Source organism: Alosa alosa, chromosome 10, assembly GCF_017589495.1.
Source record: "Alosa alosa isolate M-15738 ecotype Scorff River chromosome 10, AALO_Geno_1.1, whole genome shotgun sequence".
Taxonomy (NCBI): Eukaryota; Metazoa; Chordata; class Actinopteri; order Clupeiformes; family Clupeidae; genus Alosa; species Alosa alosa.
Window position 1 is genome coordinate 18,068,856 of NC_063198.1, and position 25,728 is coordinate 18,094,583.

Sequence of the window (25,728 nt, forward strand, 5' to 3'; positions counted from 1 at the left end):
GAAGAACGATTGGATAAGGTGTGTGCATGAGGGGTGTATGTGTGTCTGAGAACAGCAGAAGTATGAATGAAGGGGGGAATGTACAAATGATTTGATGTAAAGCCATGATCTGGTCATATGCTTTGTGAGTTTGTGTTGTAAAGATACTAATAAAAAAAGGAATGCTCCTTTATCCTTGTAGAATAGAGATTGCCGTTAATACAGGTGCAATATGTTTAATTGGCTCTTTGAGGGGGGCCTAGTTGAGCAGCTGGCAGTTGATACAGGTACAAATCAGTTTAATTAGCCCTGTATGATGTCATAGTGCCAATGCAAAGTCTATGGGTAAAAATAAGCTTGTTTTTTGTTAATATCTCAAAGTATAAGTTAGTTACACAAACGAAAAATATATTGCTTAAGTGTCCTTTTCAAGAAGTTTCTACGTTCTACGATTGAAGCTGAATTAGACGCAGAAATTTGGTGGGAAGAATAATAGCCTAATAATAGTAGGCTAATAAGAAGACTTCGGATAACAGAACAGTGCATTTTCATGCACTGTAATAAAAATAAGAAGAAGATGAAGAAGAAGAAGACTAAGGATAACAGAACAGTGCATTTTCATGCACTGTAATGAATTACTTTCATGTCAACTTCATCGTCATAACGTGACGGTGCAACCCATCCTCGCGGCGCCAAACTTAAACCCCCGCTTGTTTAAATGCCGGTATCAGCCCGAGATGTTTCATTCTGATACGACTCAGACCAGGCAGACAGTAGCAGCTTTCGTGTTAGCACCACATTTTTCGCTGGTTATTTGCATATCGTCGGAATGGAATGGATGTATTCAACAAACGTCTTAATTATCATCTTTCTTTGTAAACTGGTAAGGGAATGTATAGCCTAACTAGTGGAATATCCTAGTAGAAATTGTTCAACAACCTTTAAGCATAATCTCCGTCCAAGTAGGCTAAAATAATCTGTACTGAATGTTAAACTTCCTTGACCTACAATTGTGTTAACTTTTGTGTGTTCGCTTAGAATTCTGACCTTTTTCTTTTCTTTTTTTTTAAATTTTATTCTTGCTGCCTTCTCCGCTGAGAGCTAAAAACCAGGTTCCCTAGAATGACACGTGGCTATATTCAGCATCATTTTCATTGTATACCAATAGCCTAAACAGTGGAAATAGTTTTCTGTTCTGCCGCGAGTTTAGCCTACTTTTTCAGTGAACAGAGATGTGGGCTAATGTAAACGTAGGCTACACACTAGTCTAGTGGAATATAATTTAAAAGTAGATTTAGACCTATAGCTTACATGAGCAGTTATTAACGAAAACAATCGCTGCAAGGTTATTTAGCGAAATACTCATTAAGGGTTGTTTGAGGTTGGCTTTGTTGGTTTTTCTTTTTTTTTTTTTTTGGAGGGGGGAGTCAAATAGGCTACTACAATAAAATTGCCACAATTACCTTTTTTACATGTCATTCAAAGAAGCATTTCACTCATAGCCGACGTTGCAACACACAAGGGACTGTTTTAGGCAAGAAGTTAAACCGCAGAAGTAGTCTGACATAGCCTACTGTTTTCAGTCTCGATATCATTCAGAAGAAACGTCTTCCAAACAACTGCGAATAGCGTTCCAGGATATGTTGCGCAAACTCAATTTGTGATTCAGGTTGGCGCTCTTAAAGCAGTTGTAGTTATTTTAGCCTACTAAGTGATGATGACATCAATGTAAAATCCCAACGGTTAGAGTGTGTGTGTGTGTGTGTGTGTGTGTTGTTGGACCAACGTCATGCCATAGACTAGACTGCTTCCCAGAATTGGCCAGTGGACAATGATCTGGTGAACTGCCGACGTTTTGCTCATCGATTTATCTCACGGTCCACTGAGTTTGACAAACGGTTTCAAAAACTATTCTTTATTAATTTATAATTCAGTTAATTGTGTATAATTAATGTCATATTGTTAAAATGTTATACTAAGTTAAACCGAAGATGATGGTAGCCTATGTGAGTGGACCGACCTACCTCAATTTTCTATAGTGGTGCGTTGTTAAAATAAGTGATCAATGTGCGCGAGTTTGAGTGAGAGCAAGTCTAAAGGTTACTTTGTGCCAATGTCAAATGAGTCGTGGGTTTATACAGCGTTTATGACTCGTGGGTTTATACAGCATTTGGTCATTTTGTCCATTTCATGTAGCCTAGTTTGGCCATCTTTGCGCATAATCACAAATCACCTAGTTGTATTCATTTCGCTCAACCTTGATGTCACAAAAGTCTGTAAAAATCCCCGGGGTGTAGCCTATAGTTTATATTCTAGCAGAGTGGCCTAGAGCTAGGCCTACCAACTAAACAGCCAACACTGAATGTCTGTTTTTTTTGCATGCAGCGTGGTTATTAACCCTGGGGCTCCTGGTGGTAATTTATTCCCACAATTCCGATTTACTGATTTACTAATCCACACCGTGATTCACTTTCTCTTGTCTTTAACAGCTCTCAGTGTCAGGCCACTGCCCATGTGAGCCAGGTAAGGTGGTAATGCTATTGCTGAAACTTTCAAGTAACAGGAACAGAAAAGACACCTATTTGCAAAGATGATACACAAGTTTAAGCATACTTAGTGATTTAGTAGGGCTTGGTTAGTGTGATTAAATCAAAATATGATGGGTCTGTGTAACTTAGCAATTCAGCAGTGCTCTAGTTTAGTCAGGGTTTCCCCTGTGTACCTCATTGATATGAACTGCTTCTAAGACATAAATGTTCATTTCATGGTTTAACATTTAACACTTCTCACATGGTGGTACATACACACTCCTCATATGCCCCAGTTATGTCCAAAATTTGTGTTTGCTCTTTGTCATATTCAAATATGTCCAGATGGAAATGCTGGATGCATATTTTCCTACTGATTAATGGGTGATGTTGTTTAAGACATGCAAAATCATAGGTTTTATTTACCAGGAAGTTTTGCTGGGGCAGACTAACCCATCATCTAGCCTACATGTTTGTCAGTTGACTTCCAGAGAAATATTAACGATTAACATAGGGTGAACATGTTTAAGACAGCCACGCTTTTTTTCCCCCACAGCATGCATGATTAGATTCACTGACAGGTCATTCACAGGAAGAGCTATGTGTGGGCTGTGATGGGTAGATTTTGTGATTTGTCCATCTGAGGTCAATGAGGTTCCATTTGATCTACTTCCTGAGCAACTTAACTTACTCTACAGTCATCCCCTTAGACAGAGTTGTCACGCACACTGTTTCATCTCAAAGTAATTTGTAAATTTGTTAACAGATGACTAGACAGCTCTGTCCAGTGTACACACACGTATACTGAATTGGACTCTGTCTTTGTTAAAGAAACAAACAAACATTGTGAGTCAAGAAGGGAGCGTAGGTTTTGTTTCTTTTAGTCGTCCACTCTCAGTATGTCTGCTCCTCTTGATGACTTTGTGCATGTTTTTTTCCCCCTCCCCTTTACCATCACTGTCTTTGAACACACACTGTACCAGGGGTAAATTCCAAGCACTCATAAGTAACACTAAGTTGGTTAGGAGTCCTTACGGGCAGAAAGACTTGGTCTCCCACAGGCCCTCACCCTGTCCTCATCCTCTGTGGGTTGGATGGGATTTTTTGTCAAATAGAAAGTTTGTGAGTGTGTGTGCTCAGCTGTGCCCAGTGGCTGTGTTTAGAGTATGATGCATACAAATCGTATTTGCTGAAGTTAATTTGTTTTCTCATCTTCAGGGCAGGAGCACTGTAAGTGTCTCCAGTGCAAAAAGGATTACTACAGGCGTCAAAGACATAGTCGATATTCTTGTGATGCCTGCACACAACCCTGTTCCGGTAAGCTGCCTGTTGAAGGTGACAGTAAAGCCACAGTTTTACACTGATTGTCTCCCTTTGTTAACCTGTAAGGAGCTTCCGTCCTCAACACATTGCACAGCACTTTTTTGGTTTCTATAGACTGCAGCATCTGCACATTCACTACTGAAATGATAATCCTTTTCCTTTGTGTAAAAGGGGACAGGGCCATATGTCTCCCTGCACAAATTTGCATAGTCTACACTCTGGGCCTTTTTGCGTGGGAGATGTCATTTACCTAAGCAGCATGTGAAATACCAACATACAGTATGTTCTATATGTTGTCTCAAATGTGTCTCATTTGTTATGTCTCTCTCTCTCTCTGTATGTGTGTCTGTGCGTGTGCGCGCATGCACCTATGCACCTGTTTCTGGCCATTGTAGCAAAACACCTTGTTGAGATAAAAGCCTGCAGTATCAACACCAACCGTGTGTGTCACTGTGCCAAAGGCTATTACTGCCCTGAACCTCAAAACTTCAGCTGTGTTTTCGACTGCAAGCCTTGTCCTCCTGGAACATTCTCCAATAAAACATCCTTGGACCCATCCTGTCATCCTCACACAGAGTAAGTATCGTTGTATTCTAGACATAATAGGAGACAGCTGTAGGCAGGGTTCCCACGGGTCATGGAATTTCTGGAATGTCATAAAAACCTCGGTCTATTCCAGACATGGAAAGTCAGGGAATTTTGTAATTTTTTGGGAAAAGTCATGGAATATCAGGGAATTTTAGCAGTTTAAAATTAACTTGCCAGAATACCAATAGCATATATTTCCACACAGGATTAGTGTAGTTGTGGTTAGCCCAACTTTGTTTATTGTATTGTGTATTGTAAAAAAGTAAAAGATTCTTCAACGCTACATAGCTTCTCTCAAATCTTTGGTCGATGTATTGTACCATTCATTATATACAGTAGTAGGTCATGGAAATTCATTTTTTGTCAGGGGAAAGTCATGGAATTTTACATTTGAATTAGAGTGGGAACCCTGTGTAGGGATGTTTTGCAACATTATTTACATGAAGTTTATCCCATGGCACTTTTAGCTTGTCTTAACGGGGGAATTTCTTTGGATTGAAGTTGTCTCGTACCCACCATTATCGTCATCACATCATCCTCCCATTGACTTGCACTGTATTCGATACAGTACTGAAAGTGTACAAAATGGCATTGAGAGTAATGGTATTGGTTAGTGGTAATGGTATTGAGAGACGGTCTGGCTGGTTGCTAGCTAGTGCTGGCTGGGTGGCATGTTATCTGTTGTGGATATCTGGGCAATACTCTATGTGTTTTTACCATAACATGTTACATTATTAGTAGGTCATTTTAAATGGTATAAACAAAAACATGCACATAAGCTCTTTAATTGAAGAGTTTGAGAGCGATATCCCCTCATTGGATTTGGTAGAGCATGCACAGTATCTCACAAGAGGACTGCCGTGATCAAAGACAATAAGTGGGTTGAGCCAGGTTGAATTTAATTTATGAAAGGTTTGGTTAAAGCCAACCAGTAGAATTACTTCACAATCCCTTTAAATTGAGTCCATCGCCTGACCTATGACAACTGTCATGATGTCATCGCAGGATCTGGATTTGCAGGTTTATCAGAAGAATGTCACACTTCCGCCCTTAATTGAATGATCAGCTTTCAGACTGTTGTCAATTCAGATTTCCTTTGCCAGAGGTCTTGCCCAACAGTGTACCCACCTTGACATAACTGTTCCCGTATTGCTAGAGAAATGTAATACGCCTTGGCGGGAGGAGAGCACACTTGAGTACCAGGCTTCATATCTCTTTTGTGTTATATAGATTGCCATGCAATTTTATCTGCCATTGAGATGTTTGGAAGACTGAGATAAGAAATAATTGAAACATTATAAGTTTTAGTGCTGTGCATGCATCATTTCATCTGACTTTAGCTCCCTCTATTGGCTAGCAATATAACTCTGTTACATTATTTCAATAATGTTTATTTATCCACCCATCCATCCATTGATAGTTGTAAAGGTCGAGGAGTGATCACGGAGGGGACAGCTACACAGGACCGGGTCTGTGTTGATGCTACCACCCCACTTTCCAGCACTACCTCAAGGAGCACATCTGGAGGTGATGCTACTACCACCAGACTTACCAGCACACATGGCAGGCCTACTACCTCAAAGAGCACATCTGGAGGTGATGCTACCACCACCAAACTTATCAGTACATATGATAGTCTTACTACCTCAAAGAGCGCATCTGGAGGTGACTCTACCACCAACAGACAGGTTCTTACTGGCCCAACGAACTCTTCTGTTGCCTATGATACTTTGAAGACAGGCAGGACCCATGGCCTGATCAAAACAGACTCAATGACGGGTCATGAAGGTTTGTTTTTTTGATAACTCAGATATGTGCCTCATGAGAAGGACGGGAGACTTTCAGCCAGAGTGCTGAAGCTGTAGATAGTAGGATTGTGCATCACTGAATTTTGTGCAAACCATAAGAAGTTATAATTTAACAGATTGAGGTATGTTACATTTATTTCCACTGGGTGTCACTGGTAGGCAGTTCTGGTTATGAAGTTTAAGGTTTAATAAAACCAAACACAAGAGTGTATCCCCATGCCATTTAAACTATAAATATACACATGTGCACACACACACACACACACACACACAGTGAAGTTAAACCTTGTGATGTGATAAGTAATCACACACACACTCTTACACTCACACGATGAAGTTAAACCTGGTGATAAGTAAATTTTGTTCGCAACACTTTCTTTCTCAGGTTTTTCCGACACCTTGACAGACTCACCTAGTCAGTGGCTAGTTGTGCTGATGATACTCCTGGTTGTCTCTGTTCTGGTGGGCTGCTTCCTGTGGCTCAAGGGCAAGGCTCTGAAGAAGCAGCTTAAGTGGACCAAGGGTAAGTTGGACATCCTGTTGGCCTCCTGGCCTGCAGCCTAATAACAACAATAGTAATACCCTTTGTTGTGTAGCCAATGACTTTCACTCTTTCTCTAACATCTTCATCATGCTCCTTCTTGTAAACTGCTGCCAATCAAAGTGACATTGTAAAGGTTTCACATGACATCAATATTCTTTAACCTGAAAGTGTCTATGTACATAAATGGATATCCGGTGATCTTAACTGCACACTATACACAACACACTATATGGGTTTTGCATGTCAACCACAGAACTAAACCAGAAGAGTTACTGGTCCTGAATCAGTTATCTTACCAATGCCTTCTATGACTTTAAGAGACTTTCATATCTCCAAGCCAAACAGACACTGTGCATTTGTTTCAGTTGTGTACAACATGGTATCTTACACTACAAGTGCGGTCACTTTTGACTCAACCTGATCGGCCTGGAGCTGGAGCGTTGATTGTTACCTTCTAACCCATCTTCCAACCGGCCGCTGTGAGCCTGCCCTAACTGCATGCAAATCGGATGGGAATTAGGCCCTGTTCGGGTCCAACCAGATTGCTGCTAAAATTGCCAAAATCGCAAATCGTTTCTGCATGGCTTTATAGGATATAGGTTCCGAGGCTGTAATTGTAAGGTGTTAAAGCATCATCTTAATCTGTGACCCATCTTCAATAGTGTTGTAGTGTAGTATCTCAAATTATCATCTACGTGTGTTCAGTTTCAATTGAACTCAAAATACCGTTATAATTTCTGCATTTGCTTCACAGCAAGTCACTTTCCAAGAAAATCATATGTAACCTCAATCACAAGTAGCCTATTCCTGAACGATTCATTCTAAAAGCTATTATGCTTTCAAGTCAAAGGAAGTTGCCAGAATGTAACACTTAGCTCACAAGTGTGCGTCATTTCTGGTGAGGGTTTTTTTAAATGTCAGGATGCCATAGCAGTTGCTGAATGCATTGTCATCTTGACCTGACTGACAAATCTGTTGCACTTTTATACTAGTGCTCTTCCAGCAAACAAAGCAAATAGAAGATAGGGTGTTCATTAGACTGTGACACTGTGAGAATGCTGTGAAAATGTCTTGTTGCACTACATGACAGTGGTTTTGTTATTTAAAGTAGATGTAGTAGTGTGGTAAAATTGCCCTTTTTCATCCGGTATTTGACAGCCTGGTGCACGTTTTAGGGTAACACAGGCAATCTTTTCATTTTTACACACTGAGCGTCAGACAGATATTAACTATAGGCCTTAGACATGTCAACATTAATCAAAAGTCAGGACATATATTCAAAAACTATTAAATTGTTGGTTAGGCTATGCCATGTGCTCCTTTACTATGAAATGTAACTTGAACATCATGCGCTGTAAGGTGTCACACATTTCACTTTGTGGCTGGAACAGTGTGTAAACCAAAGAGCACTTCCTGCCAAAGTTATTTAATCTGATGTCGTCACTCTGGTGTTTACAGAATTCTCTGAGTCTGAATATCTCATCTTCAAGGCAGAAAAATAATTCCTCATAAGTTCATGAAAAATGTAAAAAGTCAATGTTGTTTAATTGGCCAACACAATGGTATTTACACAATGGTATAATACCTGAAAGGCCAAAGGCCTTTGCATATTTGCGTTGTATTGAACATGCAAACAGACTGTATTCACTGAGTAGTGGTGTTGATTTTACAGAGAATTTAGGTTCATACATACTATAGTGTATTTTGTGGATGTTTTCTTAACATTAACTTTGAAACCAAGAGAAGGAGAAAGAGAGTTTTACATCCTCTGACTAAACCGCCAGACAGTGACAGTTTATTATCTTTGTATTATCAGTCTCCTGTGATAACAAACCATACTTTTACATTCTTCCCTGTTAGGTCTGCCATTTGGAAAATATGTGAGTACTCTTTTCATCTACATACACATATATTTTGAAGGTTATCAGAGACAGTCATACTAAAAATGTTCTTGGAATATAGAAAGGGGTTCTAAATGTAGTGGTGATTATTTGTGTTTTAATTCTTATTCTAAAGCTCATTCTGTCTTCATTTCACTACAGCCAGTGACAAAGAAGGTGGGTTACAACGTCTGTGCACCCTCCCTCCAGCAGGAGCAGCAGCAGCAGCTTGGGCCAGACATGGAAAGTGACCCGTGTGTGGAGCGGCTGATTCCCCTGAGCTGGGGGAGCGGGGGCCCACCGAAGGAGACGGGGTCAGCGGCCCAGCCTCACCCAGGCAGCACGCAGCACGTTACCATGAACAATAGTGGAAGGGGAGAGAGCATCAGCAACACTGTGGGTGAGTACTGTCAGAGGCCCAAAGAGTGTTTCACCAGCATTTCATCCCTGGAAATTACTGCAGTAATGTGTCCGTAACATTGTTTTGTCTACTATAAATGGCTCTGACTGCTTGCCAGTATGTCACTCTGGGTAAATCTTGTGCGGAATAAGCATATGTTAGGTTGTCTTGCTATTTGGTAACATCTGTTGAGTTAAGAAACATGAATATGGAATGTTTGTACAGTAGTCTATAATGTACCCGTTATCGGTAAAGCACCCATCCTGTTTCTCCACTGAATCTGCAGCATTCCAGTTAAAGGGACACCAGGCAAGCCTGCTGCTTTTTCTCTACGAAGCTCCCCCTAGCGCCTGTACGTGTTGATAACGCGTGCGAGCCCTCGCTCTGTCTGAAGCTCTTTTCCTTTTCTTTGCATTTTCCGTCAAGAGTTTTCGCTGCTTCTTCGCCGGCTCTGCCATTATACACACGTTTGCAACAATCGCTATGATGTAAACTGATCCTGCTTCTTGCGATGTCTGAGACTTTGTGAGACTGAAGGTCGGCGGGTCGGATACACCGAACTTGCAAGCGGGATATTCTTCCTACAGGCAGTAGGGGCGAGCGAGCGAGAGAGTCTTTATTCGCCCTGTAATGAGTCATTTAACCATATACCGACTTACGAAGATGATTAATTAACCCGAAAACGTTGCCTGGTGTCCCTTTAAGGGCTTTGTGTGTGTGTGTGTGTGTGTGTGTGTGTGTGTGTGTGTGTGTGTGTGTCTTCGTTCCTATTGTTTACTCCTCCAGCTAAATGGAAAGTCCTTTAAGGCACATGGGGACTTTTCTATCTGGACCAACATGTGTTCAGCTATTAAGTAATACAATATGCATTTGAAATGCCTGATTGAGGTTAAGTCAACCAGAACATTGCATAGTAGCCTCTGTTTATTTGAGAGATTGCATAGTAGAGTTTATTTGAGAGATTGCACAAATTATTCTCCTCTTTGTGTTAACCTCCCAAGCAAACAGCCAACGCCTGACACTAAGTCTGATGCAGATAGTGAAGACATGCAATTGTCAGACTGACTTCCTCTGATATGCACTGACAGAGGAAGTTCCTCAGTTTCACAAGTATTTGTCTCATCAGTGATTCAGTATCCCGTTCATCTTGGTCAGTGAACTGGAAGCCACACTCTTGTAAAGGTCAGAGGTTCTTAGACACGGTTGGTCATTTGATGACCGAGGGAATGCATCTCACCTCAATCATTTTCAGGGACAATATACAGGGCAGGAAAGCCATTGTTGTTCTTATTGTTATTGTATCTTGTTACCTGTTTTCTGCTGATGGACTTGTTTGATGATTTAAGCCCTTCAGCAAAGATTTGCCAAATGAAACCAAATCCAGGATTTGGTTTCATTTAGCAAATCTTTTGGCAGGCCTTTAGCCTTACTATCTGGGAAACCCACTTGTATCCTGTATAATGCTCCTTTCCTCTTGTAATCAGTAGGGAGCGGTTTACCATAGTTTGTCAAAATGTTTTTGTTAGAGTTACTCCAGAAACAGCTATTTCCTCTTGACTTTGACCACACATAAGGAGTTACAGGAGTTGTGCAAAACTTGGACAGGAAACGTGAAGAGGACATAACAGAGAATGGAGAACTTTCCATATAAACATATGTGTGCATGTGACTAGCAAAGTCACTGGCCCCTTGCTTTTTGACTCAGGTAGTCTCGTGTGCCATTTGTAGAAACTAAGATGCAACTTGTTAGAGCTTGTGGATTTTCCCTGTGTCGCAGTCCACAGTTTGTGAAATTACGGCTTGCCTTTTCTCACGAGAACAAGCCAGTCGCAGATCATTTACAGGGGATGCACACTTTGGTATTGTGAAATGACTCATTGTACCATCCTTAAAGGTGTGATATGATATTTACACCTTTATATTCCTCTGCACTTAAGGACTGTTTAGAATCAAGTACGATAACAAAGTATTGATCTAGCTAATGTGAATGACAATGTCCACACAAACTATAATTGTAACGAAATGAAGAATGATATCGTTGAGGATCACTTTCAGAGCGATTTTGAGAACGATAAAAAGCTGACAGCCAATCAGAATCCAATCAAATTTTAGACATCACATTCAATAAAACAGAAGGAGAGACTTTCCTTATCGTTGGTCAGTGTGGACACTCATGTTATTATAGTTATAGTTATCTTTATAATAATCTTTCCTGGTGTGAATGGGCCTTTAGTATTGCACTGCTCTACACTCAAACATCATTCCAAGATGTTTTTTTTACTTGTTAGGACAACAGTGGCATGAAAAGGAGACAATTGAGGTGCATGTAGTGTGCAAGAATATTGTGCCGACTGTCTTCACACCTTAAACATTATATCACTGTTTTCAGTATAGTTTATCCATATAGTCTTGTAAATCTATTATTACCATACATTTCATCGGCATTTTTGCTGATGGGGTATCAATACCTTGACCCTGATGTCATTTGCTCTTTGCTCTCTGTTACAGTATTGTGAGACCAAAAAGTTGGTCAATGACCTTAACCTATGCTTTCTATGTCTGTCTTCCCCTCAGGGTCTATATTTATCTACTCTCCCGGAATGGTGGTCCTGGGCACCAATGCTTCGGACCGGCGAGAGGAGGGGCAGCAGGCCTCTGTTCCGCAGCAGGAGTCTCGCAGTGCCTCCTCCAGCGGCTCCTCCAACGGCTTCTCCAGATCCTACCCAGACTCAGTGGGGTTCAGCACCCAGGAGGAGGATGACAACAAAGAGCTCAGCTACCCAATCCCAGCCAGCGGCAAATGAACTCTGAGGTTCCCTGGCACTGGTGGTTGGCAGGAGTGGCAGAGGATGCCCTGAACAGGCTGTGGAAGATCATTTGAGTATGACAGAGCGGGGTCATCTGGGTTGCATGCGAGTTTGAAGACAAGTGAGGTGATCAGGACCTGGACATTTGGGCTGGATGACAAGCATTTAATGGAACATGTGCTCAGGAGTCTGTTTTTATTGTAGGAGAGTCACTGTTGGAGCTATTGACATTTTAAGGGCAAGTTCCTGCTGTCCCTTGCTTGCTCTGCACGGTTAAAAGAACGCATTAAGAAACAGACGCCCTCACATATTCCGGTCAGAGTCTCACTTCCTCCTTGACAAGCCCAGAGCCATTCTTGATGAAAATAACTGCTTGCATGCAAATGGCGTGCAGATCTGTTACGAAATGACATACCTCTATATGAGTGGACAAGACACTGACTGCTTGTTTACTGTAAGGTAGAGTAGGTGTGTGGACAAGAAGTGCCTTGCATTTTGCCTGTTAGCTGGCTCATTTCTGAACTGCCGCAACGCTGGAGAACAGAGTAATTTACATACTGTGGGCAGTTTTTTGCACGAGACCCATACTGTATATAGTGAACTCACAAGATTGTGTGTGTCTAGATAAGCCTTCGGACCATGTTCAAGTGTATAGTTTTGGTGTAAACATGAAGATGCAAAAGGAAGTTTATTTAGATAATGCTACTGCAGGGCATTTTGCTCCAATAGACTTTAATGGTGTGTCATTAAGGATTTTCTCTCTTCCTCTCTCTCTCTCTATCTATCTATCTACCTTGGCATGCCATGTGTTTTCAGTGGAAGTTGATTCAGACTGAAACCATGAATCATTTTTTAAAAACATTTTGTCTTGTCATTATATCTTATTGTTTTCTTCAGTATGTTAACACACCATATGAGAAATGCCTCATGAAAAAGTACTGAAGAAAGAAATAGGCTGAGTGGGCTTGTCCGATAACTAGGCTGAAAATGGACTGCCAGCACTGCTTTGTAGGCATGTGGATTTTGTCTTACACCCCGTAAATAATAATACATTTACAGTTTACAACGTTTTGTTAATATTTTTAATTAGGTCAAATAAACTATAGGAGTGTTTATGTGATTTTTTATTTTTTTATTATTGAATTCTTTTATTCTAATAAAACAGTGATACTAGCATCTAGAACTTTATTTTACTTTAGTTTTATGAAGATAATAGAACTAATAGAACCTGAGCATTAACCCCAAAGACATTAAACCCGTGCTAGAGTTCAATTTCCTGGTGGGGCTAGATTCAGTTGGCTGGAGACAAGGAAATGTTAGCTTCCGTATGCTTGACAGAATGACTTGCCGGTGGCAGGACCAAGTGGTCTATCGTTTGTGGTCGCGACAGTATCATGTCTTTCCAAATCCCTTGCCTGCTGTTTCTTGTGGTTTTATTCTTTGTCAAGACGGAGGTAGGTGGACGCTAGCTATCTGATATTTGCCTACGGATTTTTGCATTCTCTCATGACAGATCACATATGGTCACACATTTGCGTGTAGCTCTGTAACGCTCCATCTGTCAGTCACTGACATCGCAATTTACCTTTGTGTATAAAGCTTACATAGTCCATAAATAGCCTACATAGTGTAACATTTTCTACTCTTGGTGGTCTATGAAACATTATAAGTCGGCCACCCCATCTTTTGCTTAATGTTCATGTTGCGTTAATAGTTTCACTTTCTTTATTTTAAGAACGGAAAGTTTACTCAAGTCCAAAACTACCATGTTTTGGGGCTACACTAGCAGCGTTGCTCAGACTTTTGAGGTAACGTTACTATTGTAAAAAAACATAGTGTAAATCGATTTGGTTTTGTTGTGTGACTATGTTCAGTATTGTCTCCTTGTTTTATTTAATGGGGTTCTTGTGAGCGGTATGCGCATGCTATGGACCCTTTCAAGAGAGTTCCATTATCAGCATCATAGTTGGCCCCACAAGACTTCCTTTTTAACATTCCATACATATCTGGGGGGGGTAGCAGCACAACTGTTTTTTATCAAGTTCAGTTTGTATTTGATACACAGTTTAAACAATTCCTGGGTAAGCAAGCAGGACAGGTAGGGTAGGCTACTACACCTTTTCTCATAAGTTGTCAGGAGGGCCATCCTAACATACTTCTCCTTATAGCTTAGAGTTATGACATGGTCACGGAAGACCTACCTGTGATGGCATGGGGTATAGGGGTGAGGCTTTTATGTGGTTCTGATCTTGATGTTGGTTCACTGATAACAGTGTGACGCCTTTGGTTTGGTTTGATTGGATCAGAAAGTCTGCACTTTTTCTCAACCAGAAGAAGAAAAATGGCTTGAATTATTCTGGCTATAGCCAACTGATTTTATCGTGTGTGTGTGTGTGTGATGTGTAGCCTGTGTGTGTAATTTGATAAGTTGTTATTTATGTCAATATAAATGATGTCAATAATTTTCCTTTTTTTTCATTTCTTGATATCATGTAGTTTTCAGCCTAGTCTATGTAGAGTGCTGCGTCTTTTCTATCTTTTCTCCCATCACCCCTCTAGTCTCTTTCCCTGCTGAAGTGCTTTCAGAAAATCTTGTGAAGTCATGTGTGGTCTCTGACTATTCGTGTAAAAGTGAAAGGAAGCCTATGTGGGTTAGACGAGGTGAGACTGGGCGCCGGTGCTCGCTCGCTTGCTCGCTCTCTCGCCAGGAAATGTGCGAGTTCTTGGAAACAGGCTTATCACGCCACGTACGGGGCCACTTACCAGTAACCACACCCAGAGGACTTCTGCTCAGCACCTTTCACACATGGCCTACATGCTGCTCACACTGAGGTCAGGTACATTGGAAAGTCATATCAGGATAGAGGAGGGTTTACAATGCAGGTGTTTATCTTTTCTTTTTCTTTTTTAGCACTGCACAAGTGTACATTGTACAGTTTTCAGTGTACATGCCTGTACTGTGAAGTGTGACTGAAGCAGAAAGATCATCTCATAGTGACATATCCAAGGGGTTTTGTAACTGCTTTATGGTCAAGTAAATATAGACAGGGGAAAAAACGGCAGTGTCGTTTTTGGTTATATTACTGCATGTGGGTGAAACCAACCCACCCACTATTTTTTATTTTCTTTTGGTCATAAAAAAGAGGTTAACTGAAGGGTTTCTTGTGTTGCTTTGTGTTTTGCAGGGATCTAAAGGATCATGCAATAATACCACACATATTTTTAATAAAGAGCTGAATATCTGCTGCAAGAAGTGTGAACCTGGTAGGTCACCGTAAACCTATACCAGTGATGACCAATTGTGCTAAATAACATTGTTGTAACATTGCAACAATTAAAATCCTCACACTTTTAACACTTTGTTCAATATATATTATTTGCAGTATGTATACAGGTTTCTTAGAATTGACATTTTGGGTTTGTAAATGATCAGAGCCTGTAGCAGTTTACTTAATATTATCTTTAGTTATGATAACAGTCTACACTTAATGAAAGAGTAAAATAGTGGAAGTGATATTATGCTTTGGCTTTTTATTAGCCTACAGAACATATTTATTACTTTCTACCAACTCTTTCTGTGTGTCATGCATATGTGTGTGTAGCAGATGCTTAGCTGTGACTCATTTGCTGTGGTTGCAGGGTTTCATAAAAAATCTGAATGCTCCCCGGGGAATGATACGGTCTGTGAGCCTTGTCCCAATGGAAAATGGTCAGGGTACAACTACCACAATAACTGCTTCAGATGCACAGCGTGTGAAAGTAGGTCCTCCCATTCATGATGAAGGCACTGAGGTTTTGTTATATGCTGTCTGTTTGGCAGCTTGGCAGTGCTTGGGTGTCCATTAAAATGCATCGATATATCTTTCTGTCTCTCTCTCTCCCTCCTTGTGTGTGTGCGTGTGTGTGTGTGTGTGTGTGCGTGCACATGCAATTCTTGATCTCTCCTTTTGACAGAAAAAGGCTTGAAATATGCTCAGAAATGCTCAGCAACCAGGGATGCAAAGTGTACTTGTCCGCCTGAACGGTACTGCTCCATGGGATACGAAGAGCCGTATTGCTCAGGACAGTGCAGATCATATACACTCTGCCCACCAGGTCATGGCGTTGTCAAAGCAGGTAGGGCACCAACAGAAAGGTTTACTTGTCATCCAATGGCTGTTTTCATTTCTGTTCATGCTATTGCTCACTATTACTTTTCATTCATTTCAGGAACGGCCCGTTCAAATGTGAAGTGTGATCCCTGTCCACCTGGAACTTTCTCTGATCAGATGTCCGCCACCCAGAAGTGCCAAGCCAACTCAACGTGAGAGATGCAGCCCACCCTCAGCACAACAGACCACAATGTACACACATACGCACACACACACACACACACACACACACACAGACACATGCATGTACACACACACCACCTTCTCCTTTCCCTCTTGTGTCTCTGCCTAGAGCAGCAGTTATGAGCAGTTAAGGATATATTTTTGGGCTTTTTTATGCCTTTAATGCGACAGGATAGTGGAGAGTGACAGGAAGTGAGTGGGAAAGAGAGTCGGGGTGGGATCCGGAAAGGACCACAGGGCGGGAATCAAACCCGGGTCGCCGGCGTACAGTGCAGGTGCCCCAGCTAGTTGCGCCACGGCTGGGGCCGACCTCACACACTTTTGTTCATTTTCTCTACTCACTCCCTCAGTTGGTTTTATCTCCTTGTCCTCTTTTTTAAATATATTTTTTCATACAAACTTTTCTCAGATGCTTTCTGCTAACTGATCAAATGCTCTTTCTGTTAATCAGTGTGTTATGGTTATGGGATTTGGCAGACGCCAAATTACAAGAATTACTGCCAAAACATGTGAGTTACATGAAAGGGAATGCAGGTTGTGTGCCGATAGATAATCAAATGTGGACAGAGGTTTTGTCACAGTAATATAACCTGTTAAGAAACTGTCTGATGGCCAAGGATTTTTTCCTGACAAAGCATAAGGTTAAGTTGTTGGCTTTGTTCTAGTAATTTGTTTTGCACTCTGTCTTTTAACTGTTCTATTTTATTTACTTTACTTTTCAAACATTTTTAAACTACTGCCCTTTTTATGCTTTTATGTATGCTTTGCTTTTGTTTATGTAAAGCATATTGAATTACCCCTGTGTATGAAATGTGCTATATAAAAACCCTTGCCTTGCCAGTGTGCGTCCTGTCCCTACTGACCGGGTGGATCCTAGCTCAGCAACCACACAAAAGCCCACCACACAAGGCATAACCCTGAGCCCTCCAATGAACATGCGAGCCAGCGACATCACACCCTCTGCTTTGTGCGTGTCCTCTTCCACGCCGACAGGACCACAAAGTGTAATCTCAGTGCCCTCTAATGGTGCCTCACACCCCTCTGATCTGACAGGTAAGTGCATGAATATAGCCTAGGCTACTCTATTTGATTCATTTGCTATGTTATGTCATAAGCACTATGTGTGTAGCTTATGAGCTAACCAGCAAACAAATAAGTGCATATACTTGCATGAAATGCAGTGTTGCCATCCTGCACAAGTAGGCATACTTGCTTCAGGCAACTCATGTTAATAATATTTGATGCTAAATTTGGGTGATAATTATTGTCACTGATGAACTGTCAATATTTGTCCTTCCTAAAAGAGTGGAAGCTGTCACTGCTGCAAAGACAGAACCAACTCTATATTAATACCTATGGATTTAGAATGGGATTTCATTGAAGTTCTTGTGGGTGTAATAGCAGGCGTCCCAAAATTTTTGTCTATATACTGTTTCTCTCTGTGCTTTCCATCCTTATGTTCATATTCCTTAACTCATTAAGTTGTTTTTCGCTCACGCGTCTCCTCCACACCCTCCACGCTCCTTCACATGTTTACACCTGGTCAATGACACCTCATCCATTAGGCCTCTTGTTCTTGTTTTTCTCTTTCGGTTCTAGCTCCTTTGGTGTGTTTCGGAGCTTTTGTGATCGCTGCTGCCGGCCTGCTTTGCTTTTTCTATCTCAGAAAGAGAAATGGTGAGTCCAACATATCACACCTATATCATCAGCTGAATCATCCTTGAAGTAGAGTGTTGCTGTGAGATCAGTAAAGAGTATGACAGCTGCTCAAGGCTTATCTTCCATTTCATCTTATCTGCAAACCTTGCAGACATAGTTGGACAGTTTTGGCAGGTGTTGTGATATGACTAAATGCCCACATTTGAATGCCATCAGCTTTAACAATTCATGTTTTGCCGCTTACCTGCCCTATCTCACACACTGCCCTTTCATGGTTCTAAAACCTCTGATTTTATCACTTGAAACTTTTTTACATTTAAAGTTATCAGGCTTATTTTTGAGAGTTTTTGGTATACTGTATGTCACAATCTTGGTGAATCCCCGTGTGTAAATACCCCATGCACTCCATCCGCAAATCTGTTTTCTCATCTGTAAAGCATCCTTCCCATGCTTACCATGACAACTTCAAAGACTCAAAGTGCGTTCTCACGGTTTATTTCTGTCCCACAGGTTCACCTGAAAAGGAAACTAAAGTAAGTTTTGACTGAATCTCAGTTTTCACTGTTAAACATCTGGAACCATTATTTACTTGCTGAAGTCATGTGTTACTATGTTTGTAACTCTCTCTCTCTCTCTCTCTCTCTCTCTCTCTCTCTCTCTCTTTTCTCTCTTTCTCTCACACACACTCTATGTCTCCCCTATATTCTTGTCTCTATATTTGTTGCCTTTTCTTTCTCTTTTCTCACTCTCTCTTGATCTTGGCTTCATCCTTTACCCCCTCATCTCTGCCCTCCCCACCACACACACACATCATTCTCAGGTTGAAAATGGCTATCTGAAAGTTGGCCTCACTTCTTCGCCCAGCCATCCAGAGTGCCAGCTCCTCCTGAACCGCAGTGGCCCAGCTGGCCCCTGTGTCTCCTCGTCAGAAAAACAAACCAGGTCCGGGCCCTCAACCGGGCCCAAACCCAGCCCTGCTGGTGGTTCCAGCTGCTATGTAAACCAGGACGACATCCGCGTGGAGCTTCCCCAGTCTCCCACCGTTCACCAGGTCGTCAATCTCAACCTCAGCATCGTGGCTTCGGCCTCTGCAGCTCCTCTCGTCCCCTCTGGCTCCAGCACACCCCGGCCCAACGGGCGGCCTCCCGAGATGGACACTGAGCTGCCCTTGTCCCAGGAGGAAGTGGACGTCTCCTCTTGCCAAACTGAGCAAGGCAAGGAGGCTCACACCGCGGTCCCGGAGACTGGGGAGTTTGTGTGCTAATGAGACTGGAGGGAGGTTGAGGCCTGTACTTGGACATGGTGCTCAGTGCCCCAAAGACTCAAGAGTGAGGGAGGAAAGTGTGTCTCCCCGTGAGGGAATCTGAGGGAGGCGCAGTGAGATGGTGCTCTAACACACATTCCTCTGATAGGAGCTTACTCTGACATAGGTCTGGCCCAGGGCTACGCCTAGTCAGGGCCAGACACGTTCCATAGTATGCACATCTGAGAGTTAAGGGCATTATTGTAATGTACATTTTAGATTTGATGTTTTGTCATATCTGACAAATTAATGTTGCCATCAGTGATGGCTACTCATCAAATATCTGTTGTACATTTGGAAAACTACATTATGGTTACCTTAACTTAACTGGTTGTCTTTTAACCAATACAGACATTTTGAACAGGACTGTGGTGCCACCTACTGGTCAAACTATGCTACTACTATATAATGCAATAAATGAGGAGTTGGGTTCCAAAACGCTATATCTCCATTTTTAAAAACATTAAAAAGTCATGTTATTTAATTGTTTATATCAGGTAATATCAATTACATTGCAGTTGTGTTGTTTTGATTGAGTAAAGATAAATCAAATAGCAATACCCAATTACGGTTCATCTGAAATTACTTGGAAAACCAAACTCTTCACTCTTTTGGAACCAAACTCTTCAAATATAGAATACAAATAATAAATTCCTCTATTACCAGCCACCACACACTTTCATTTCTGAATGTAGATGTAATGTTTTAACCATGCACTGACAAAAGCTTTCCTTGCCACGGCTATGTAAAGTCGTTTCTCAGTATTCCAGGCAGATGAGCACATTAGCTTGGAATTCCATTTTGTATAGGCATCACCAGTGATCAAAAATGATGTGCTTGCTTTGCATTAAAAGCCTTTTTAAATAGGTGTAAATGAGCATGGATGGGTTATGCGGTTCTCATCAATTAAGCTGGACCTCTAGTATGAATGGATTCACAGCTGTTTCACAGAAATAACTGAACTTTTGATGCTGAAGACTTTTTGATATTGTGTCATTTTTTATGAATTTGTTCTATTTTGCACTTTAGTTATGATGACAATGACAATGTTTGAATGTCTGTACTGACCAATATTATATGTCATCTTTGTCCATATTTGTTATATTTTTGTACAAGTAAATATAAACGATGTATTAAGTTTGATCTGGCAGTGTCTTGGCTACTGGAATATAAAGCAATGTATTCAGCAAACAATAGCATCTTCAGGAATGGGCTACTCTCAATCTCTCACAATGTCCATTTTATACTGAATTGGTGGGCAGATTATAGCTCCTTGTAGCCTGACGAGCCAGACCCACATTAAAATGTAGGGTCTGGGCACTCACCGTTCGCAGTGCTCAGTCCGAGGGGCGGGATAATCGGTTGTCTTTCAAATTCCCTCTGCACGCAATAGGACAGCGCTGAGTCCCATGCGTTTTCCCACCAGCGGAGCTACAGTAGTTGGCTAGTTCAAACTTTTGCCAACTTAATAAAAGCTTAACTCGTGTCACACTGTTGGCCAACAGCAACATCCATCTTCTTTGTTTTCAAGTAGCAGGGAATTCAAGCCAAACCGTTGCAACTCTGCCATCAATCATTATGTTAAGCCCGCCTAACGACTCTATACACGATTTGATTGGCCTGATAGAAGTTTAATTTTTCAAGCTCACAAGCCAACGGAGAGTTGCTAGACTAGCCCTGGAAGCAAATGTAATTTGCTGCCGCTAGGGTGCGTCTAGATTTCTAGGCTAAGCTCCTTGTATTGTGTTAGGAAATCTGTCTTCCTTTACTGAAATACTTAACTTCATTGCTATATCTAAAGCTGAGTTCCAATCCCCTGCATTTATTTAGAGATGTGATGTCAATTTGGCATGTTACTTGTAGGATACAGAAAAGATACAGAGCCAAAACGATTAAAGATAGACACCAACCGAAGATCAAGCAATTAAAATATTAGAAGACTTCAAGTGCCTCTTTAAAAATAGATTCATGGACTTGCCATGAATGGAAAAAAAATTCAGGACTTGCCATGAATGAAAAACTGAATGAAAACATGCAATCAGTTATGGTTCAATATAAGTGTGTAGGGCTTTATGGAGATTCCAAACAGCTTTCATTAGTTTTGATCATTTTATCCTCCAATTTAATTTGCTCGTGCCATGTCAGGATGAACATTCTGACTTCATTTAACTGTATTACTGTATAGCTACACGCAGCACATGAGCATTTCTACGAACAGGAGTGGTTTGTTTTCAGGAATCTGTCTAGATTACTGCTACTGACTTGCTTTACAAGAAACCAACATTACCTTTCAAGAAAACTGACTGATGTCAACCACAACCCACTAACCTCTGTGCTCCTCGCGCACGTGTATCGGTTGAATTGGTCTTCCTGCTATGAATGACTGAGATTTTTGGTCTCGTTTTTATTGTTCTTCATTACTCCACTCGGGTGTAATGAGAAGTGATGCATTGTGCTGTGTCTTATTGCACTATTTCATTGAGTGTCATGTTTCATTTTGGCTGAGAGCAGAAGCATTGGGGAGATGAAATGGGACAAGTTCAGGCTTGTTAATTATTTTTGAAACTCACATGGCATTCAGCATAAGAACATTAATAAGAAATGAAGATGCTTGGAGTTGTCCTTGGATGAGGGTACCCATTGAGAATTTCATGAAGAAGCCCTTTAGAATAGACTGCATATGTTAATCATATCACCCATTAACACCCATCCCTGTCTGTCAATTTCATGAAGAAGAGCCCTTTAAAATAGACTACATATGTTTATCGTACCACCCATAGACACCCATCCCTGTCTGGGAGAAAAGAAAACCTGAGAGCTTGGGTGCCACAAAGGACACGCACCCCCCAGCAGGAATTTTGGCGCCTTCCCCATTAATTAATGTAATAAAGTTCAATATATGTTAAGTTCACAGTCCAAGAATAACAACTCATATTAGGCCTAACTGTTATTGTGTAGCCAAATCAGAATTTAACATTGTAATTTTTACATAGGTTTTAGCGACGGCTTGTTTGTGTTGAGATCAAACTCAGAGAGTGATAAGAGGGAACAAATCATTTGAAGTTACAAAGCACAGGGCCACTTGTAGCCTAGTCTACGCTTGATATAGGCCTACTACACGTTTGGTATGTGTCAACAAATATCAAGTGGCGTGTAGCCGTAGTTTTTACAGGCAACGCACTTTACACCTAGAAATGCTTAGGTTAGATTTATGAATAAACGCATGGATTGTGGATTGTGCCTGGATTGGAAATGAGGAAATTTGCGCGCTTCCATATTTTTCGTAGGGGGAGCACTTTCCTCTTACTGATTTGCGGACAAGGCAGCTTATTTTATAAATGCAATATTTTCACCTAAAAAAATAAAACCAAACATTAATTTTGACACATATGTAAATGTCTGGTCACAATTGCCTTGCATTGTGATGTACTACAAAATGTGTAACGGCTCGTCCAACCTATTTTATGAGTACACTGAAAATGGTTTATCCCATTGCTGTGTTTCATTCCTTCCTGGATTGACTTGGGCATTGGACAGAGTTGGTGCAGGTGGTAGAAGCGCAAAGAGGAGGAGGCGCAGAAGTTGTCCGAAATGGTCAATCTGGCAAGGCTCGTCAAGAATTGAAAACGGTAGGGACATTACTCATGACACATTTCTTTTTCATCCATGCATGACAGACACGGAGTGTGTGTTTCATCTATGCAGAACAGAATGACTGTTTACATAGTAAGCTAGCCAGTCAGTCTGCTAGCTAATTAGTTAGCGAGATGTAATATGGGCAGCTAACGATAGCTTGCTAACTGAGTGATGCCAAAGCGAATTTATGAGTGTTTAAAGTTGAGCACTGCGACGTGTGAAACGGTGTTGAAAAGCGTTATAGTGTCTCGCGCAAGCAACCCATTTGAACACATGGACACACATGGAATTCAAACCTGGAGTTTACATTCAAGTAATTTTGTCATCTAGGCAAGGGTTCCCATAAAAGCTCCGCATTCCTTATCCTGAGCGACAGTGTCAGGCTAACGTTAATCATTTGTAAAGAAGCCATCTGGCAACCGAGTTAGCGATCGGCAGCTTTAACGTCACAGCACACTATATCATATATTGCTTTGATATCCATTTAACGTTCTTTAAATGCTGGTTATAACGTTGTTTACTACTTAGCCCATTTCACTGCTTTGCTACCCTTTGTTTACAGACACAATGCTGATGCATGGATACATGCGGTCTTGTTTTCCTGTTGAATAGCATCAGCACATCAATGCAACTAACTGACGTGTCTGTCATTGTGTTTCACAGAGACTAGAAGAAGGGTGAACCGAAAGAAGACACCTCGCAGCCGTGAAATTGTCAAATTGACATAATATACCAATCTAATCATAAGCAAATGCCCCTACCTATACTAGCGAAAGTGAATAGAATTTGTCAAACACTTCTACTCCAACTGAGCCCCAAACCCTTGTTGGTCAGGCTTACTTAAATGCTGCTTCCCCTACACACTTGCAAATGGCTTGCTGTCTGAAAGACGAGCTCCTGTGTTCAATCTGCCTGAGTATCTACCAAGACCCTGTCAGTTTCGGCTGCGAGCACTACTTCTGTCGGAAGTGCATCACGGAGCACTGGAGCAGACAGGAGCATCACGGTGCCAGAGATTGCCCAGAGTGCCGGAGGACCTTCGCTGACCCCCTGCTCTCCCCGAGCCTCAAGCTCTCCAACATCGTGGAGAGATACTCTGCCTTCCCGCTGGATGCCATCCTCAATGCACAGAGGAGCACCTACCCCTGCAAGGACCACGAGAAGGTCAAGCTCTTCTGCCTCACTGATAAGAGTCTTGTGTGCTTCTTCTGTGATGAGCCTGCCTTACATGAACAGCACCAGGTGACCACCATTGACGAGGCCTTTGAGGAGCTACAGGTAAGCCTTACAGTGAGGTGTATTACGAATCTCGATTAGTGGGTTAGCGAGGTATGTTGCGCTCAAAGCCAGGCTATGCTGTGACACGAAAGTGGATCGGTTTTAGTGTCGCTATGTCACCATGGTATCTCATGCTGTCAACCAAACCTGGTCGAGAGGAGGTTATGTGCTAAGTTATAGCTCAAATCGTGTAATCTACCGCACACTGACCAATCAATTGTCTTAAAAACGAAGTTATCTCACGTGTAGAATTCTGTCATATATCTTACAGGTGGAGCTCCGCTTCTACTAACATTTTGGATCTCGAATGCGCTTTAATAGTGCTGTGCGTGCAAATATCCCACTATGGACTTGCATACCATACAACAACTGATGACAATTGATTTATTTGATGTTATAGGTTAGACACAAAAAATGACCGCAGTGTAGATTAAGCTATCGCTCATGAATGCGGAAGTAATTGTTTTTAAATAGAGGCGGTCTTGTGCGTCTCCACATTACACGATTGGCCAAAGTCATCCCAACACCGAGAACACGCACAGATCTGAGCTGAAAGCCTAGTTTGACAAATATATCACATAACTGCAATCGTAGTATCACTTAACGTATACCCCTGAGTCAAGGCTTTGTCAAGCCTCGATATGTCTACATAGCCTAGATGTGTTCCCCATGATGTCTAACGTGCTTCGTAGTATAACTGATGATGTCTAACTGTTTGTTATGGAAGCATTCAGGGAATGCTCACAAGAACTGAGAAACTCTCAAACACACAAGGTGTGTGTGTGTGTGTGTGTGTGTGTGGTGCTGAACATAAAATATCTATGTGTGTGTGTGAAACAAATGATCTGTCAGATAATCTGGCAGTGGTGTAATATGGAGACACAGCAGTCTTGGCGACCTCTGCAAATTCCACTCTGATTGCTTAGTGAAATATGTGGAAATCTGCTGGTGCCATGATGTATTTTGAAACCAAAACCTTTCTCTTCATAGACTTTGAACCAGCCATTTATTGGAAATGAGACTTGGGAATGAAATAAAACTTGGGAATGAATCTCTGCAATATGTTATTAGATTTTCCTTCCTTATTTAATCAGCCTTTAATGCAGATCAAGATACTGTGTTATTACAGATATGTATTTGGTCGTTTGAACAGCAGAATGGACCTTCTGTGATCCTGTGACCCAAAAATGCAAGTGTCAATCAGTCATGTGTCCCACTTTATTCCTGCCTTGTGTATATTTTGGAGATTAGCAGGGTATGGTTCTCTTTTTGGATCTAACATTTGCAGTTGTGTTTTGAGGGTCAACTAATGAGAAGGCTATCAGTTTTAACACACACACACACACACACACACACACACACACACACACCATGAACCTCAGTACAGCAGTGGAACTCCCCCTGCAGCTCGTTCCCCCCTAGCGTTCTAGAATCTGTGCTACACCATCTGCGTTTCTTGGGTAATCCAAGTAGGCCTAGGCTACGCTATAAAGGTCATTACATCCAGTCTGCATAAACATAGGCCTATGGCAATAACATTATCAATGCATTTTATCTCTAGCCTATAGGTATTTTCTTTATAGAATACTTTATAAGGTCTGCTAAGAGTAGAGTACATAATACTGGCCTCTCTAGCCTATTGTTTAGGCGATACATACATT

General features: G+C 41.4%; 3 protein-coding genes across 7 annotated transcripts in view; all 3 read left to right on the forward strand.

Annotated features, from left to right (window-relative positions):
- The first annotated feature begins 613 nt into the window (after positions 1 to 613).
- si:dkeyp-61b2.1 (tumor necrosis factor receptor superfamily member 9) lies at positions 614 to 12,718 on the forward strand. 5 transcript variants are annotated; one of them, XM_048255390.1, is made up of 9 exons: positions 614 to 862; positions 2,469 to 2,502; positions 3,726 to 3,824; positions 4,226 to 4,406; positions 5,839 to 6,206; positions 6,612 to 6,749; positions 8,631 to 8,650; positions 8,813 to 9,050; positions 11,625 to 12,718. In XM_048255390.1, exons 1-9 carry the CDS (start codon positions 809 to 811, stop codon positions 11,852 to 11,854), a joined length of 1,362 nt encoding a protein of 453 aa, XP_048111347.1. In that variant the 5' UTR covers positions 614 to 808; the 3' UTR covers positions 11,855 to 12,718. The 5 variants fall into 5 exon arrangements, with proteins under 5 accessions (XP_048111347.1, XP_048111349.1, XP_048111348.1 ...); XM_048255392.1 differs by having other exon boundaries at positions 8,861 to 9,050; XM_048255391.1 differs by having other exon boundaries at positions 5,839 to 6,197.
- A 132-nt stretch (positions 12,719 to 12,850) lies between these two features.
- Positions 12,851 to 20,296, forward strand: tnfrsf1b (tumor necrosis factor receptor superfamily, member 1B). The gene is made up of 9 exons (XM_048255395.1): positions 12,851 to 13,311; positions 15,043 to 15,121; positions 15,497 to 15,616; positions 15,812 to 15,973; positions 16,067 to 16,160; positions 17,033 to 17,244; positions 17,791 to 17,868; positions 18,361 to 18,383; positions 18,671 to 20,296. Exons 1-9 carry the CDS (start codon positions 13,252 to 13,254, stop codon positions 19,112 to 19,114), a joined length of 1,272 nt encoding a protein of 423 aa, XP_048111352.1. The 5' UTR covers positions 12,851 to 13,251; the 3' UTR covers positions 19,115 to 20,296.
- A 2,384-nt stretch (positions 20,297 to 22,680) lies between these two features.
- trim62.1 (tripartite motif containing 62, tandem duplicate 1) overlaps positions 22,681 to 25,728 on the forward strand; it is a 56,751-nt gene continuing 53,703 nt past the window's right edge. Inside the window, exons 1-2 of the mRNA XM_048254986.1 lie at positions 22,681 to 22,782; positions 23,453 to 24,067. Of these exons, the coding sequence (XP_048110943.1) occupies positions 23,660 to 24,067 (408 nt within the window). The 5' untranslated portion in view covers positions 22,681 to 22,782; positions 23,453 to 23,659. The remainder of the gene's footprint in view (positions 22,783 to 23,452; positions 24,068 to 25,728) is intronic.

Bases quoted from the DNA above. Each gene is read 5' to 3' on its own strand.
- si:dkeyp-61b2.1 (XM_048255390.1), top strand. From the start codon at position 809: ATGGAATGGATGTATTCAACAAACGTCTTAATTATCATCTTTCTTTGT. The intron at 863-2,468 runs GTAAGGGAATGT...TGTCTTTAACAG, and splicing joins TCATCTTTCTTTGTAAACTG to CTCTCAGTGTCAGGCCACTG. The intron at 9,051-11,624 runs GTGAGTACTGTC...TCTTCCCCTCAG, and splicing joins GAGCATCAGCAACACTGTGG to GGTCTATATTTATCTACTCT.
- tnfrsf1b (XM_048255395.1), top strand. From the start codon at position 13,252: ATGTCTTTCCAAATCCCTTGCCTGCTGTTTCTTGTGGTTTTATTCTTT. The intron at 15,974-16,066 runs GTAGGGCACCAA...CATTCATTTCAG, and splicing joins TCATGGCGTTGTCAAAGCAG to GAACGGCCCGTTCAAATGTG. The intron at 17,245-17,790 runs GTAAGTGCATGA...TTTCGGTTCTAG, and splicing joins ACACCCCTCTGATCTGACAG to CTCCTTTGGTGTGTTTCGGA.